The sequence below is a fragment of the Salvia splendens genome, chromosome 9 (genome assembly GCF_004379255.2).
Source record: "Salvia splendens isolate huo1 chromosome 9, SspV2, whole genome shotgun sequence".
Lineage (NCBI taxonomy): Eukaryota > Viridiplantae > Streptophyta > Magnoliopsida > Lamiales > Lamiaceae > Salvia > Salvia splendens.
The window spans coordinates 12,249,419-12,268,787 of NC_056040.1; the positions used below are offsets into that span (position 1 = coordinate 12,249,419).

The 19,369-nt window shown below is 35.8% G+C and overlaps 1 protein-coding gene and 1 non-coding gene across 4 annotated transcripts; both read right to left on the minus strand.

Annotated features, from left to right (window-relative positions):
* Positions 1 to 1,678: 1,678 nt before the first annotated feature.
* Positions 1,679 to 1,777, minus strand: LOC121749920. The gene has a single exon (XR_006039724.1). It is a non-coding gene; the product is annotated as a U6 spliceosomal RNA (small nuclear RNA).
* A 9,306-nt stretch (positions 1,778 to 11,083) lies between these two features.
* Positions 11,084 to 18,850, minus strand: LOC121747767 (transcription factor GTE10-like). 3 transcript variants are annotated; one of them, XM_042141868.1, is made up of 11 exons: positions 18,757 to 18,850; positions 16,853 to 18,271; positions 16,716 to 16,764; positions 16,468 to 16,626; positions 13,143 to 13,201; positions 12,882 to 12,942; positions 12,732 to 12,797; positions 12,538 to 12,653; positions 12,027 to 12,087; positions 11,790 to 11,920; positions 11,084 to 11,703 (listed from the first exon to the last, which is right to left on the minus strand). In XM_042141868.1, exons 2-11 carry the CDS (start codon positions 18,194 to 18,196, stop codon positions 11,428 to 11,430), a joined length of 2,322 nt encoding a protein of 773 aa, XP_041997802.1. In that variant the 5' UTR covers positions 18,197 to 18,271; positions 18,757 to 18,850; the 3' UTR covers positions 11,084 to 11,427. The 3 variants fall into 3 exon arrangements, with proteins under 3 accessions (XP_041997802.1, XP_041997800.1, XP_041997801.1); XM_042141866.1 differs by lacking the exon at positions 18,757 to 18,850 and adding an exon at positions 18,358 to 18,664; XM_042141867.1 differs by lacking the exon at positions 18,757 to 18,850 and adding an exon at positions 18,563 to 18,650.
* Between the last annotated feature and the right edge of the window lie 519 nt (positions 18,851 to 19,369).

Sequence of the window (19,369 nt, forward strand, 5' to 3'; positions counted from 1 at the left end):
GAACTTCCCTCAAGACCTTATCTCCAAGGCACAGAATCACTGCAGAATGTGCCTTGAGCTGCATTTCCTCCATCTTTGCCTGAGCTTTTTCATCAAGCACTGGAGCCTTTCCTTTCTCCTCTGGTTTTGCAAGAACTGCCGCCAAGCCTTGTTGAATTAAAACCGCCTTCATCTTCATCTTCCACAGGCCATAATCATGCTTGCCTGTGAACTTTTCTGCATCAAGCCTTGCTGCCATCTCTGAAACCGTTTGATCCTCTGCAAATCAGCTTCAATATCCCTTTCCCACAGACGGCGCCACTTGTTAGGATTCGCACACACAAGGCTTTCACACACTCAATAAGATCACACACACACTCACTGTTGTATGAGATCACACAATGCAGAAAACACATACACTCACACTTTGAGTATTGAAGATGATAAACTTGGAGAGAAAACTGGAAAACTCTTTATTGATTAAACTCTTCTCTAAACTACATACACGGTGAGCTATTTAAAGCTCTATAATCAAGTAGCAACTGCTACTAACTAACTACAAGAAGAATCAAGAAAGCAAGAAGAATAACCGCTACATCTCAGCTAACTAACTGCTGCTCCAACGGCTAGTTCGGCTAGGTTGCTTCTACCTTCTCGGTTCAAGACCGAACTCCTTCCTCGGTTCAAGACCGAACTCCTTCCTCGGCTTACAATCGAACTCCTTCTCGGCTTACAACCGAACTCTTCCTTCTCGGCTCATTCCAGCTCAACGCCGAGCTTCCTTACCGAGCTTCCTTACCGAGCTTCCTTACCGCTGAGCTTACCGACTTCTGCCTTCTTCTTCTCGGCTAGTTCCAGGCTAGTTCCAGCTCGGTAAGCCGAGCTTACCGAACTCCTTTCTAGCCGAGCTTCTTCCAACTGAAATGAGCACTCCATTATTACATTTATGATTGATAATTTGATGTTACAATTTCCTATAACAATAGACATATGCAATACTATCATATTCCCATGGAGGTCGTGAATCGGGTAACCAACCCGTAAATAGCAGACACCTTCGATACTCAATCCAATTTTTTTTACGGATGGAGGAAAAATAGTACTACTACTAGTAATTACTAGGGACTCAACTATTTTTCAAAATTTTCTAGACTTCAATAGTATATGAGCTAATAAAATTTTCTAACAATTTATGTAAATTTTAAAATAGACAAAAAGGTAAAAATAATACTTAATTAAAAGAGCTTAAGCACATAATAGCTTCTTATTAGTTCGCCTCCAAAAGCAAGATTCGAATCCGACTAATCAGGTCCAAAATGAGCCAATATAAATATCAATACAAATAGTTGGACTTGTGGGGTTAGACATTAATGATTTATTTCTCTGAAAATATTTTGATAATCCAGGAACTACAATTAGAGCATAATAATTAACCAGACCGGGATGGAAAATGATAATGTCATAAGGTGTAAACTTCCATTCCTGTTAGTTTTTTTTTTGAGATGTCAAACTATAAATTTTTCACGCGAAAGGTTATACTTTAGAGTGATAATAAAGTGAAATGGAAAAAAAGGATAATTTTCCTTTTGATTGGGTAAATGAATTTAAATTTAAATGCCGTGCGCGCCACGGAAGACTCATATCTGAAACCTTTGGCCTCAGGCATTAACTTCTCTACCGCTTGGTCAACTCACACGTAAAAAATTTGGATCATTTCTCAATTTATGTGTGTCATCCTTGAGCAGAGACAATGCTAATTATGAAATAAAATTAAGTATAACATTAAAAGCATATAATATGGGGGTGTGGGTTTACTATTTAGTTTAAAATAAAATTTAAAAATTAGATAAGGATTTAGTAAAAGAAAAAACTCTAGACATACAAAATTTTTAAATTACCCAAACCCAACAATCTTAAATCTAAATAAAAACACTCTAAATAGTAAATCAGGTATACTAAAGCAACTTATCTAATAGTAATTGATATCCATTTTGCCACCCTTATTCACCCACTCACTCTAATCTAGAATGCACATCATGACAAGATCCTTTGTTTTTCACAATTTGAGTAGAGGCAACACTTCACATTCGTATTTATTTAAAATCGAGTTTTGACGAGTGAGAGATAATTAATTAAATGAGTTATACTTATAAAGTATCCAATGTTGATTTATGAACATTAATTATATGCTTGTATATAAATTGCTGCAATTAAAGTTAGATGTTAATTAACTATATGCATAAGTGATAAGCCCTCACCTTTTGTGCCTCGATCGATCACGTGCCCTTAGGCTCGTTGGCACTGGTCCTAATTAACTCGTAGGCCTTGGTCGATATTGGCATTGGTCCTCGACTCAATTGTCAACTATATTTCACCAGTTTCTTTAAATTGTTTTGTTGCATTTAATTTATTTTGACGAAATTGTTTTGTTTTATTCAATTTCAGTCTCCCCTTCTATATAGGAGTGTATATTTTCTGTTGTAATAGAAAGTTTCGTGTACCACAACCATTGCCTTGTGTCATAGGAGTATATATCTGTAATTCTTTTTCGAATGCTAGATATTTTTTGTGTAAACAAACTGTTGGCAAATTAATGAAAAAAATTACTACTCCTATATATCACTAATTGGTTTTAAGATAAAACCTATGAATTTCTATCATTAAAGCCATACAACTTTTATATTCTGGTGCAAAAATCGAACCATGAATGATTAATTTTTTCTTAGTAAATATGTGTACAAACTTTGGCATATGCATTGTGGTGCATCATGGACTAGAACGGACGTTTTCCAATAATTCACATGGGAAAAGGTTATTGGTTTGTATCAAGTGATAGACGCTTTTAGCAAAAATTTCTAAAAAATATTCTAGGCCACTAAAGAAGTGCAATGTTGTTCCAATCGAGTTAGAGATGCTTAGAACCCACATAATTGGAATAAGGAAACCCATGGTGTGGGAGTTTGGAAAATGACACCAAATCATTTTAAATCACGAATAAGAATTTGTACTCTTTTTCCACTTCATAAATTTCGATATGACTATTATTTGTAAGCTAGGGTTCATATTAGCTCAAGAAGATTGGACAATGTAGATATTTAAAAATTTCTCCAAGTGGATTCCTATTGCTAGCTAAATCTGAATTTACACGCAGCAAGACCAACATATATACTTAGTCTATGATTTGATAACGGATTAAGGACATAATCTATCTCGACTTTAGCAATATTATCATTTCTATTACAATCTTTAAAATTTATCAGTTCTACCATAATCTGCAGTAGTTGATCAATTTTATCCTAGTACTTATATATATATATATATATATATATATATATATATATATATATATATATATATATATATATATATATATCAATTCTATCGTGCAAGGTATTTTATTATCATCTCGCACATGATGTCACAACTCAATCATTGGTGTAAAATTTCGTTGCTTAAAATATTGAGATAGAATTGATACAATTACGAAAAGATTGAAACTAAATTGAAATTTTTTCAAATTTAGAATAGAATTAAAAAAATTATTTAAAGTCATGATTGATTAGATCATTTAATTTTGTTTTTGTAAGCAACCCATAAAACTTTTGGTCGTTCATACTCATAAAGTCATAAATCACAATGCTAACCAAAAAACTGCAACTCGTTTTTTTAATACAAAATATAATTTGTCAGTCAATTTCTAAATTCTTTGCTATGCTCCTAATGTAACCAATGTGTAAGTAGGATTGTGTTCCATGTACCCTACCTCCATTGACACGCAAAAATTTATTTCTTTTTCTTTTGAAACTTATCCCATTAAATGTCATTTTTCTAGTGGATTTGATGTCAAATGTCATCTTCTTGTAATCAAATGCTTCTACCGCATTATTTGTATTTATTCAATTTAAATAAAATAAAATTAAAATGCCTAAGTATTAAATTGGTATAGTCTAACTTAATTAGTACGTATACTATTATAATTGACGATCGTCGCTGCGGCTCATCTATTAATATATTTGCTGGTGGTGTTCAAAATTTAATAGGCAACGACGTCACGTACATGTCTCCTTTTTTCGCATTTAAAAAAGAATAAAAAAAAGAGTGAGAGGAAGATACAAGAAGGAAACGACGTTGATCAAACATGTGTCATTCAACTTCTGAAGTGACCCAAGTCCCAACATGTTCCACTTTAGTTTCATTTTCTCATGAGATATGATTTGTAGATACTCCGATGTGAGAATTTTCTCGCGAGACATGATTAGATAAAATGTAATAATGCAGTAGTTGTGACTTTCGTTCCCAAAACTTAGGGTCACTTGGCAGAGTTGTACAACAAATAGTAGGGAGTCCTACTATTCCCTCCGTCCACTAATTCAACGGGGAGTTTTGATTCGCCATAGATTTTAAGAAACATACTAAAAAGTTAATTAAAAAAGTTGTAAAAGATGAGTTCTATTTTTATATAGTATTAGTTTTATAATAAAATAAAATATGTGAGAAATAAAGTTAATGGAACGTGTGATCCATTAACAAAAGTAGTAAAAAAATATAAAATTTACTAGTGGACAAACAAAAATGATAAAATGAGAAGTTTATTAAAATACTAGTCAATTTCATTTCAAAATACAAAATATAAAACTTTTTATAGATAATTAAATTGACAATTCATGTTATATAACAAACTTTTTTATTTGCAGGTGACTCGCAGCTTGAATGATATAACAACCACTTCATCCACGGGAAGATGGCATAGACAAAAGTGGCCCCACCAAGTGCACAACACCTTATTTGGTTTATCTTGTAGGGCATGTTAAATACTAAGAGCATTCCCATCTGTGCTCTTGCCAAAGAGCACGAATGTTGGTCCGAATCCACTGTTATTACTTTTTTACTCTCTGCTCTTTTCCAAGAGCACAACACTTACATCCATGCTCTTCCGCAAAGACATGCTCAAGGGTCCCACCATTCTATTATTCAATTTAAATAAAAACATTTCCACAATATTAAAATGCATTAAAAATACCCGGAATACTATTACAAATTATAAAAAAAATTAAAAATTACATAATTAAAATCCTAAAAATTAAAAATTATATAATTAAATTCATAAAATTAAAAAACCCACTACCCGTGGCCGAATTTTGCCCAAATGTGTTTGATTAGGTCTTCTTGTAGCTCAGTGTGGGTTCGGGTATCACGCATTGTGTTTCTTGTTTCGATCCTCTCGCCTACCGTCGTATGCACACCTCAGCGTAGGGGAGACCTCGCGGTTGAGCTTCCGGCTTCATCCTCGTCGTAAAAGTTAGCCGCTCTCGGTCCTTCGTCAGATATAATCATGCTGTGCAACATAATACACGTGTACATGATGTCAGCGATATTCTTAACGTACTACAGCCGAGACAGGGCCTTCGCAATGTTGAATCGACCTTGAAGGACCCCAAAAGCTCTTTCGACATCTTTCCGAGCAGACTCTTGACGCTGCGCAAAAAGAACCCATCTCGGGTCTTGCGGATTGTTGAACGTCTTCACGAAAGTCGACCACCTTGGGTAGATACCATCGGCGAGATAGTAACCTATGTGGTATGCATTTCCGTTGACGGTGAAGTCGATCGCCGGTGCTACACCATTCAAAACATCATTGAAGAGTGGTGAAGAATAGAGCACGTTCAAGTCGTTGTTGGATCCGGCAATACCGTAATATGCATGTCAAATCCATAGGCGGTAGTCGGCGACCGCTTCAAGGATAAGTGTTAGGCCGCCGCCTTTGTGGCCGCTTAAGTGTTGCCCCATCTAAGCAGTCGGGTAATTCTTCCTCTTCCAATGCATGCAGTCAATGCTGCCAAGCATACCGGGAAAACCGTGGACTGTTTCGTGAAGACGAAGCAACCGTTGACAATCATCGGTGGTGGGTGCCTGAAGGAATTCCTCACCGAAAGCAGAACGAACGTCGTCGCAAAAATTTTAAGGCATGGGATTCCAGTTGACTCACCGACATGCAAATACTCGTCGAAGAGGTCAGTTGTTTGCCCAGTAGAAAGTTGTCGGATGGCACAAGTACACTTCTGCAATGCCGAGAGACTTTGCCGACCGGTTGCGTCTCTACTTGATTGAAAGTATTCAACATGGGTGGACAATGTGTTGACAATATGCATAAACAACCGTTTTGACATGCAAAAACGGCGCCGAAAGTAATCTTCTGGTAACCGCGGCTGGTCGAAAAAATAGTCGGCAACGAGCCTTTCGTTGGCTCCCTCTCGGCCACGAGGGATGTAATGGCGAATTGATCTAGTTGGTCGAGGAGGAGGGGCGGGGGTAGTGGCGGCGACGTAGGCTTCATAGGCGGCACGATATTGTTCATAGTATTCTTGTTCTTCGCGCTCCGTTTCCGCCATGATATCTGTGAAATCCATTTTAGAGGGTTTGAGTGGGAGAGGAAGATGTAGATGGGTTGTATGAAAAAATATGAATGAGAGATGAATGGGAGATGATTTGATGTGAAAAATGAATGATGAATGTGTGTATTTATAGATGATTTTGGGAATAAAAAAATTATAAAAAAATCAGAATAACGGTAATAAAACGGCCATATTTTTGGGAATCTGAAAATAATTTTTTTTTTGGGGTATTATTTTCGATTTTTTTTAAAAATGAATTTCCAACGGATAATCCGTTGGCCAATACAAACGCGCCACGTAGTCTGCTCAGCGGCACGGACGTGCTCGATGCATCGAGCAGCGCCGTGCCAGCGGCGGGAGTGCAGCAGCGGCGACAGCGGTGTCGCGCCAGCGGCACGGACGCCGTCCGTCCCAGCGAGTACCGCTGCCAATGCTCTAATGAGCAACTCCTCAGCTTAGGATTCCCGAGTTTGGAAGATAATATGTGTGCCTTGTGCAAGAATTGAAGCCAGAGACAGTCCATCACAGCATGTTTGGATGCAAGTTTTCCAGTTCTACCATGCAACAGTTGGAGTCTCGCCTACTGCATGACCAGGGATTTGTTCTCTTGTTGATTACTGTGGATGGGCACACTTTTTCAATAGTTTGACAAGAATATACAGAGTTTTCTCTTCTATGTGATATGGTGGTGTATCTGGTGCCTCAGAAACAAAGTCATTTTCAAAAAGATGAAACTTGGATGGAATGTAAAAAATGAGCTAATTCTATGGAAATTGGGGTCATGGATTAAGGTTGGTCCCAAAATTTTCCTTATTTACCAAGACAAATGAGCGAGAATTTAGCTGAAGTGAGAAGATGGTCGACATGGAGTTGCAAAACATAGCCTAGAGCCGAAGACTATTGATGAGGTTTTTTGCTAATGATTTGTCTCTATTTCTTGCTACCACATCATATTCTTGGAGGTCGTGTGTTGTTGGAGGTCTTGCTCTATTAGCCTTGTAGTGCTTGTTGTGCTGTTTAGTTTTTGTTTTTGTCTGATTTTGCATAGTTGCTTTGGTTCTACTATCTGTTTTACCTTGTTTGAACTTGGAGTTTGGTGTGCTTTTGACTGTGGCTCATCGAGATGGTTGGAACCTTTTTATGTATCGGAAAAAATATATAAAAAATTATAATATGACCACAAATCAAAACAATAAAACAAGACTATTTCCTCTATTCTCCATTCGTGTTCACGGTTTCCATTTTGGTCTGTATTTTATTAATTGTTTTATTTCATTTTTACTACTTTTGGTAGTGATTGATCTCACATTCCATAACTAATTTTACTCACATTTTATTATAATACTCTTTTCGTCCCAGCTCATGTGATTGAGTTGTTTTCAGCACGTGTTTTGTAAAATGATAATAAACAGTTAAAGTGTAGAGAAAATAAGGTAAAAGAAAGAATAATGAAGAGAGAAAAATAATAAATAATTAAAGTGGTGGGAAAATAAAGTAAGTGAGAGAACAATATAGAGGAGACTCGCATTCTTAAAATCGGAATTTAATTAATACTAGTACATTTCTTTTTGTATTTTACATAGTTACCCCATGTTACCTTAACGGTGATTAAGGAAGGGTTATGGTACTTCTACATTTCAAATTTGAAAATAAAAATGTTTGATCTTCCCTTAACAAAAGAATTTTTTATGGAATGTTTTATTTCCATAAAAAATAATTTAAACAATATTACAGAAGCACTTTATATAATCCAACTGATTCTATTTTCTTTTACTTTTATTGTGGTTTTTATTTGATTTGCTTCCTAAAATTGCCTATAAATTGTCAATTACAGTAATTGTTAGAAAAAAGAAAAAGGATACAAATAAACAACTAATAAATTCAGAATTCAAGTTAAGGGTGTACGTAAAACTTAAGTAATTGAATTTAGATTCGGGTTAAAATACATTATCTCCCTTGGGGTGTCATCTCATGTTCATACACTACGCCATAATCGTCAACATAAACAAATGTGTTGAATTGTTAGGGAGCATTGATTGATATTTTCACTAAAACATTAAATAAAATATATATACCAAATTTAGTAGAGAAACTAGATTGACTTCATCAGCTTTATGTAGAAGATTTCAAGATGATTGGTATGGCCGTATGGGCCGCTTTAAAGCAAACTTAAATTAATTAAGTAGCAAAAATATCTGATTAAAATTTATAAAAGAAAAAAGAAATAATGTTGAAGTCATTCGTCATCTAATATCCATCGTCCACATGTCCTTCTCAATATGAGATCACGAGACTTGGGTCATCTACTAATTGTAGATTATTAAAATTTTAAACAATAGATTAAGTCGCTATATTATAGATATCATCTGTCGCCATTATACCTACTAATACTAATACATCGAATCTAGATACCATCAATTGAAACCAGGGGCGTAAACATAATTGTTTTTGGTATTTGAGGCTCTATTTTTTTTTTACAAAATCAACCATTTATTCCTAGATTTAGGTATGTAATATAATTTTGTATCAAGAAGCAAACACTCCATATGTGTAAATTTTATATACAAACTCCTTAAAAAAACAACCGACTTATTTTCCACGAAATATATATTTGGCTAATTACCACCATATTGTCACCATCCACAATATATATAGTCTTTTCTTGGGTCACGTTCTCTATGAATTTACCTATCACTTGGATTGTAAATAAATTATTTTATTGATTGGTATGTAGAGAAAATATCTTTATAGTTTCTTCCACGTGGATTTAGGTTTAGGTTTCCTGACCCTTGTCGTTTCGTTTGTATTACTTGAATTAATCAAACTCAATTACTATTATAATCAACTATTGTTTACACTTATCTCTGTGGCAGACACAGATTATGCCCTTAAAACCACTATAATAGAATAGTGCTCCACATAGTAATAAGCAACATTAAAATTATTGATAAATACGATTCTATCTTGATTAGTGTGACTTTTGCTTTCTAAATATAGATAGCAAAATCTAACTCATTATAAAAAGATCCAGTTGAATTCGTCCACATCACTGAATAATCACATTCTTTAATATCGGCATGGATTTAATATTAAAAGAGAGCCAATATAATAATCTTTTTTTTGGTCTCAATGCTTGTAATAATGAGTGTTTAGCTTAAGATAGAAAACGGCATCTGGGTTCGTGCCACGTGTCCATCTTGGCAGTTGAAAGCTTGACTATTTTAGGATTGCTGTTCCAATGAGTCGAAATTTCCGAAGTCCTTAAAAACAGCCACAATAATTGCTGCTTTTTAGGGAGATTTAGAACTACCAACTTTGAATTATTTTATTGGCTGTCTCATACCTATAATTAGATTTCTTTGAATTTTATAATCCTGAATTAGTAACCTTAACCCTAGTTGATGATTCATGATATACTTTCCATTGATTACTCTTATGTGCTTCGGTTTAGGCTTACACTTACTATAAATAAATTTAAATTGGATGTCTTGATAAAAATACTTTGCTTGCCTTGAAATTCAACAAACTCGTTTTTTGTATTAGAGTGGTACTAGTGTTTATTAACGGAACATAGGATAGAGCCTGAAAAGAAAAAATGGTGGAAGTTACCTAAATTTGACTGGAAATTAACGATAAAAGCATGAAAATGTAAAAAGAGAATCTAAGCTTTCCACAAGAAAATAAAATAAGTATGAAATAATATAGAGAGTTTAATTCAATCCTGTGTATTGACATGTGTAGTCGATACATAAATTGTAATGTGATAGCATTTCATATTAGTAGAATTTTAGTGAGGTAAAAGTGTCGATATTATACTGTTTCACTGGCTAGCTATAAATGTATTAAGTATTTATGAGTTTCAGTTTTTTTCAAAATAAACAAATGATGGTGTCAATACATTAACTTCAATTCATTCCCAAATTTTAGTATCATCTCATTATTAGGATTTTTCCAACTAAACATATTATTGGATAGAAATGTAATCAAATGCAAACCATAAATATAGTACAAACTCCAAACTATGATCTGGACCATTAAAAAATGTTAACAGATGACAAAATAGTAGCAACAGAAAATGTCAACACAAACACAGTGTCAACGGTTGATGTTGTGTTGATATTGTGTTGACACATTCTTTTGCCACTATTTTATCATCTATTGATATTTTTTAATAGTCCAGATCATAATTTGGAGTTTGTACAATATAGATATTAGAAACCGATTATTAATGCCACATAAAATTTATTTTATTCGACGACATTAGATAGAAGAAGATACGCAAAATACTACTACACCTCCACCCTATTAAAAATAAATTCAATATATTATGCTTGTTCCAGCCACCGTTATTGTGCGAGCTAGCAGCATCTCACGCATCAAAAAATGCGAATTGAATTCACAGCTACGTGGCAAAATATACTCATGCCCCATTACTTGTGATACTTTATTCTGGAATAACCAATGTGTGAAGAATGAGAAGTAGTTTTGTGCATTGGAATTAGTAAAGAAGATTGCAAGAATAAGATCTTGTTAGATTAATTTCTTTGAAAACCTAAGGAAATGTATGCCTTATTCTTGGGCCAATGATTTTGGGATTAATAGTTTCCTATATTTTCTTTTTGCACTGTGTATTTGTACAACTCAAAAGTTTATATGCTTGCCTTGCCCATACTTAACTTTTTAATACTAGTACACAGCAATAGAAGAGATAATAAGGCCACGAAAAAAAGAAACTGGAATATGATATACATACATTCTTGCTCAAATCGGATGCGTGACATGCCACTAAACTAGCCCCTAAAACTCTATGGGTCCGGCAAAAACATCCACCCACCATTTTAGGAGAGAGAAAAAATAAGACAAAATGCCTTGCATTCGACATCAGAAACATAGAGAAAATGTGGATATCAAATTTGGCACCCATGCAACCCAATCCACATTCCGATTCTTTTCATCAGAGACCATAAATGTTTTCATTAAACAATGAAGTTTCGTACCTTTAAAGTCCTCGCATCAACATATCGGGATAAATTCCATATTACTTGTAAATAGTCCATCAATCAATCTCTCCTTCCTCTGTATCATATGGTTCATGCTCGATGCTTTGAGGTTGAGCTTCGTCTTCCTCCTCCTCATCGTTCTTCATGTACAGCCCAAGTTTCTCTAGTGGATTACTATTTGCTGGGAATTTGAAACTACCAAGACCATTTTGAGAATTTTCTGGGCTTGCTTCGTCTATAAAGCTCTGTAAATGCTCCTCTGGACCAGCTCTAAACATCTCAAGGTCTTCCATGAACTGGATATTTTCATTAATATCGACCGTCTTCTCCATCTGTCAGGAAAGCAAAACTAAATTATATTGAAGTGGGCAATAGGGCGACTCATGTCGGTATATTCTTAGCCATTACAAGAGGAGACCTGCTGCAGAGCTTGACGTGCAGCTTCTCTCTCAAGTTCTCTTTGCCTTCTGGCTTCTGCTGCAGCTTCTGCTTCGACCTTTCTTCTAGCCTCTTCGGCAGCTTTGGCCTCAGCTTGGAGTCTTGCTTTCTCTGATCAAAATATGAGTCCATACCACAACCATGGGAGACTTTTTAGACAAATCTAAGAAACATCTTGACAGTATAATAATTTGGAACAATTTCATTCAACTAAAACCTTCTCTTCTTCGTCTTTCAAGCTCCTCCTTCTCCAGCTTCAGTCTCTCGGAATCTGTTCCCTGCATTTTCAGACATCACGAATGATTCCGGGATATGAATTTCAAATTGTGTTTTCCTAATGACAAAATGCAAACTGAAACAGAACTAATCAGTATTGATTTTTCAACTAAAGATTTAAGTCGTGTTTTCCTAATGACAAACACAAATCAAAGATTTTTCATTTAAAGATTTCCTAAGATCCACATCAACAAGCCGAAGGTACAATATACAATAATACAATAGTTCTTCAAATATTATTTTCATTTCTAACACAGATGAAAGTATCAATTTTATACAAAACATATGAGTATGGGACGACGTTTATACAGATAGCTATTATTTAGATATATACTAAAATTATCCTTCATTCCATGCATTAATGGAAATTGATTAATATTGGAGGATGCATTGCAAGGACAAATAACAATCAAGAAAGATAGAATTTGACTAGCCATGTCAAAGGTGCATACTTTCTCGGTTGTATTCTCTTGAGCTTTAATTATAATATCAGCAAACCGGCTCCTCAATATAGCTGCACGGTATAGCTTGTCAGGGGAGACTTGCCTATCTGGTGGAGCACTCTCCCCTAAAATGTTACAGCTTGTTGGTGAGATTACGCTGCACATTTAATAGCTCGCACTCTTCATTAGTTATCACTGCTTACCCTCTTGAGGACAATTAGGCTCAATGGATGACATTGGATATTGCTCAGCATTCCCATCCAAGATATCTGCATATATTTAAGAATATATTCTAACATCAGAATTCAAAGTGCATTTACAGAAAATTCATCTTGCACTTCTAAGAATCTGACCTCCATCATTTTGATCGCGTAAGTTTTTTTCCCTGGGATCGTCTTGATCATTTGTAGCTTTCTGAAAGTTAACGAAGAAGGTAAGATACACACATAGAATCGCATACTACTTAGAATCACATACAGTGGATCAAAATCCAAATAGTGCTGAATCAAAACCAAAGAGAAACTTAATTAAAAATAAAAAAAAATTAATATATATATATATATAGAGAGAGAGAGAGAGTATAGAGAAGAACTACAAAATGGGCATATACTCACTCCTGCAGTAACTGAGATATTGGTACCATCAGCTTCACAGGCTGAAGAATTTTCCGAATCTGCAAAATGGAAAGGATAAAATTTATAACTTATAAACATACACTTTGTGGTAGCGTTAGTTCAACCTACTGATTATGATAAAAAAAATTATAAATACATATACAGATACTAGAAGCTAAAAAACTATAGGCTGTGGATTAAATCAAATAAGACTAGCAAAAGCATGAGTACAGATGATGTGGATGTAGATGTAGATGCAGAGGCAGGAAAGTAATGAGTCATATTGTTCTTATGATACGATCCCACATCGGTTTCACACGAAAGTGTGGAATAGCATATAAGAGGGAGTCAACCCTTTACCTTTGACCATGGTTTTGGGTTAAGTTATAGGCCTTCCTATCTTATATGATTAGAAATTTGGTGCGGTGAACGTGAATCCGGATGTCCTACGGAAGGGGCTACCCGTAGGTGTGACCAAAGGGGTGCCCCCGAAAAATGTTGGCCCGAAGGAAAAGGGTAGCAAAGGGGGTGGTGGGCCCATCGCTTTGGGTTTGCCACTTGGCGTGTGAAGTCCGTGGTCGTCCGGTTTAAAAGAGGGATGGATTGATACGATCCCACATCGGTTCCACAGGAAAGTGTGGAATAGCATATAAGAGGGAGTCAACCCTTAACCTTTAACCATGGTTTTGGGTTAAGTTAGGGCTTCCTATCTTATATGCTTATCATCTTATGACCAGAAATTATCCAGCATATAATAGCATAATGCAAGAATCTAGAGCTAGATAGAAATAATATCAAATAAGAGTACTATCTGCTGGCGTAAAGCAGTAAAGGACATACAAAATAACCTTCTCTATGTTTATATTTCAGCATTAGCTCAGTACTAAAAACACATGACATATTGCAGAAAGATCCAGATTGTTGAAGAGTTTATTTGTACTTATAGTTAATTGTATATATCTCTAATTGTTTAAATGGACTTTGTAAGTAGATAGATCTTATTATTCTTAGGTTTAGGTTGTAACCTCATCGTAGTCCCTCTACACACGTGAGTCATTGTACTTGTATCATACATAGGCATCTTTTCTCCAATATATGTCTTTATTTTATTCTGTTTTGTGATTAATTCAGGTGTTATAGCAAATAGTACAAAGCCCTCTAGTAGTCTAGTTGCATGATTGCTAAGCATGTGCCTTAGATAGCAGTTTAGAGCACCTATAAGTCATGTTTTCCACCCAAAAGACTACAAAAAAAACCAATACAGAAGACAGGTCAGACAGAAGCAAACAGGGAAAGGTAACTGTAAAACAATCTGCTCAAAGTAACATGGTGGTAGCAATTGTTAAACAACAAAAGACATGTAATAGAATGACAATTAAGCTTAATGGACAGCTAAAGGGGCCATTCTGCTGCACATGTATGCTTGAGTAAAATATTATTTCCTTTGGAGAGTTAGGTGTCTGTGGCGGAAAATCCAGCACACCATCTATTCGTCAACAAGACAGATAAGAAAAACCACCACGGCCAACTAAAGAGTCTTGTCGGAACTTCCCCGGAATGAGGGGAAAAGGTTATGGTCAACATAAATACAAAATTTCAATACAGATTGCATGTGCTCCTGTGAAGCAGAAAAAAAAGTACACTTGTTGAACGCAAAAATGAAATGACAAAAATGCAGAAGCATTGTCAAGGATGAATATGATTAACAAGATGCAAAAGAGAATCCAACTGAATAAGTTGACAACTCTCAGTGAAGACTGAAGAATGAAGAAAAAACTTAAAACTTCTGATTAGTACTAGAAAATCCTTGACACGTACCTACATTAAACAGTACCCTCTCCATTAGAATAAACAAATGTAATCCATAATTTAGCATGGTTCTTCCTAGTGTTCACTGTTCACTGACAAAATGTGCTAGCAATCTTGGCTGTTAATGGAATTTACAAACTACAGCACTTTTCCGATTCTATCCTGATGAGAAAGCACCACACTGGACCACATAATCAGTGATCAACCTATCTACAGTTAAAACACTTCATCTCAGAACAGCTCTTACTATCCAGCCATTAAATTCTAAAAAAAGTGAAATTCCTGACATTAAACACTTCCTGACATTAAATCAGGTTTTGCAAACGGAAGTTCATATGATAACAGAATTTGGTGTCTCGCATAAAGACGAGTATCCAACTACACAAGACATACAATGAAACATATCAAAGCACAACAAAGAATTGTACAACAGCCACCAAATTGAAACTAAAACTGCATAACATACAATGCTGATGTTCACAGGTCCAAACTGATACCAAGCATGAAACAATTTTGGAATATAACATATTGTGCCCTTAATGCACAGTACTATTTAACTATGATTGTTATAGAAACTATTAATCATTTTCCTAAGATCCACATCAACAAGCTCAAGGTACAATATACAATAGTTCTTTCAATATTATTTTCATTTCTAAAACAGATAAAAACACAGTTATGCAAATGTATACACCATGAAGCCAATGTAGAATGGGAGCTCAGCCCTATCAATGATTCCAAAGAACAACTATTTCACCTTTTCACACAAACAACAGTGCATTTTATATTGCTGGTACTCGTACAACCTAGCAATAAACCTTTACTGCATTCACTTCCAAAGAACTCCATCTTTCTTTAAAGAATATATACCATTTCACACAAAGTCAAACAACAATACATCTGTGATCTTGCACATTGGGTAATCAACCTTTTACTGCAATCACTTCCAAATAAATCCACCAAATTCCTTTCCTTTCTGCACCTTGAAGATGCAATGTCTTACTATTATGTATCCAGTTTCAAACTTAAGGCATCAGATCATAATAACAAATACTAAGAACTAGTTGTGATAACTTCAAGTTGTTCACATCAAGGAATAATTTTAGTGAACCTTATAGGTAATTAAAATCAATCCACAATTCTGCACAATTCCAATTTCAATCCAATTAAAATCTTGAAATTAGACACAACTTAACAAGGAGGTTCATGTGTCCACATCAATAATAGATCCAAGAGAGAACAAGTTTACCCACATGGGGCCATCAGATAAGTTCTGAAATCTAAGAATATGGTGTAGATCTGAAACCAAAAGCCTAGGTTATGGAAAGATATTAGCATCAAGCGTGGTTTTAGGGTTCACAAAAGAGCCATGCATTGAACTTCTACATGATGATGATCGGGATAAGAAGGCAAGAAACACAAAAACAGTGCATTAAATATAGTAGATGAAGAGCAGGATAAGAAGGCAAGAAACACAAAAACAGTGCATAAAAAAACAGTACATAATAACACAGACCAGTAGATGAGGAGCCTGATTCGCTACTGGAACTTCTTGAGCCACTGCAGTTACTATTCCTTTCAGCAACATCCTTATCAATCCGAATTGGAGGTGAACTGGACACAGGAGGTGGATCATTTCCACCAATATCCACATCCTCATCAGCTCGCTCGTGGTCTGATTGATTTTTCAGGGGTAAGACAAAGTCAAACATGACAATTCTGCGATTAATGTCTAGGTGCAACTTCATCTGGAAAATAAAATACCTTCGCAAGGCAGGTAAGATGAATCTCTAAACCCAGATTCCCTTTGCATCTGTTAAAATTATTCATAAATAAGTACCCATTGAGAATAATTATCACAATCTGAGAATAACGCAGATACACAAGCACTTGCAGTTTACCTCAGTATCATGGTTCTCTGATGTTGATTGACGTTTCTTCTTCTCCAATAGATAATCATCTAAAAGTTTACGTAAAGTAAACAGTGTATCATCACTAAGCGCGTCAATGTCGATTTCAATCTCATCCTCAGTTACTTCACCACCGTGCAAAGTGCTCTCTTTCAAAAAATTGATTATGTTGTCTGGCAGCTCAGCCATTAGTTCCTCCAACTCGGTCCCCAGTTTTTGTTTTTCAACATCACTCATTGCAGGCTTATCTCTTTCATGCCTGGCTCTCGGTTCCTTAGAAGCAATTTTCTGCTTCTTAGCACGAGGCATATAAGCACTTTCAGGTTCTATAATGACACTCGACTTGGAAGCCGTGGAATCATCAGCTGTAGGTGGAAGTTTCTTCTCAATTGATTTCCATCTCACTTCAAAGTATTTATTCATAATCTCAGCCATGATATGAACATCATGTTTGGGTGGGTTAAATGTCATTGCATTTTTGAAGGTGAGTCTCACATCTGCAGCAAACTCCATGGGAGTGGAATACTGATTCGACAGTAATTTACTTTTTACTGTCCCTAAATCCATTGGATGCTTGATGATATCAAAATATTCCGGGACTTTATGAGCTACAACGTCAACTGGCTTGTTGAAAATCCAGGCATGAGGTTGCACCATCAAACGATTTAACAGAGTCTCACATTGTTTCATCAATATAACAAAACTAGTATTTTGTGGAAGACCATGCTTCACCGACTCCGTTTTCCTAGCGGCCAAAGGGCCACCTTTAGTGCGAGGTCCATTTCTTCCAGAATGACCTTTTTTCTTTCCTGGTGTCATGGCCTCATCATTCATGGTGGACATGGGCAAGCTTTCTGCCGTAGCAAGTCTCTTTGCTCCAGTTTGATGGTTATGGACACCAGTAGTTTGTGGATGCACCACTCTATCCAAGCTAAAAGAAGCTATCTTCCTGTTAAACTTACGTACTTGTTCAAGCTCACTCTTCAGCTTAATTTCTAAATCCCTTCTCTCTGAAGAGGACATCTTCAAAAGTGACAGTGTTCGAATTGGCACAACAGACCTACCAAAATCATCAACATTGAAGCCAATGCACTTCCCACTCGGAACACAAGCATCCTGCAGAGAATTTAACCCCGCATCAGGGCGGCCCGCATTCCCAAAACCTTCTGATTCAGCAACTGTCTCAACCGCATGTCGATAGTCGGGCACAAAACCACTGGAGTAACCCGTAGAGACTTTTCGAGTTTTCCCCATCATATCCCCTAACCCGGCCTTCTTCGAAAACTTCTTCGACTCCTTGTGCCCTGTGTAATCTATCAGGATGGCTGGTGCCATAAATTTAAAGCTGAACGAGTACACATATCAAATCCTCCTCATCTGAGATTTCAACTGTATGAAACGCCTGAATCCCTACCACGTATAACAATTTGTTGTTTAAAAAGCATTCTTTACGAATATTTCCACCTCTACACAACTTCAATTTACAATCTCATTACCTCTCAAAACAGCTTAAATTCGATCGAAATAAAAAAGATGCCATAAACAAAAGCTGAAATCTCAGGAAACCCCAATCTAGAACGGTTATGCAACACCAAACCCAAATCCCACTGACAGAAATTTCACATCTTTGAAATAATTGGACAATTTGAGGGCAAAGCAAAAAAAGAAACGAAACCTAATCTACGTAGAAAGAAAACATACGATTGCAATCATTTGGATCCAGAAAAGAAATTAGAAAAGCATAGTGAGAGGGTAAGAACCGGGTTACCCAAGCCCTTCAGCAAGAACCCTAAATGCAAAAAAAAAAAAAAAAGGCTGAGATTTTTTGTTTGAAAATTTTCATAATCCTAGAAAAAGATATAAATGCACATACGTGAAAGAGAGAGAGGACTTACTAGTTTGAGAATCGCAGAGGCGCTCGGGCTGCGACGAATCACGGCATTTTAAAGACGAGAGCTGCAACAAATTTTGACCGCCGATTTCGTGCCGTTTAATCTAATGGCCTAAAATATGAATCGAGTTCAGTAATTAGGGGCACGACTCGGCAGCAATTGAGTCACTATGCGACGTCGTGTCAATTACTTACACGTGTCGATATCAGAGTGCTAAAAACGTTCGTTTACGCGCATCCACGACCGTGCTCTTGCCAGCGGCACGGTTGTGGGCCCAGGCGGTACTATTCATGCCTGCTCTCTGGCAAGATCACAACACCCACAACTGTGCTCTTCCGCAAGGACGAGCACAATTAATTTAAAATTCAATTAAACAATAATATTTCCATAATATTAAAATTCATTTAAAAACCACAATAAATATTACAAATGACAAATAAAATTAAACATTACATAATTAAAATCCTAAAAATGAAAAATTACATAATTAAAATCCTAAAAATTAAAAATTACATAATTAAAATCCTAAAAATTAAAAAACCACTACTCGTTGCCGAATTTCGCCCACATGTGGTTGATTAGGTCTTCTTGTAGTTGATTGTGGATTCGAGTATCG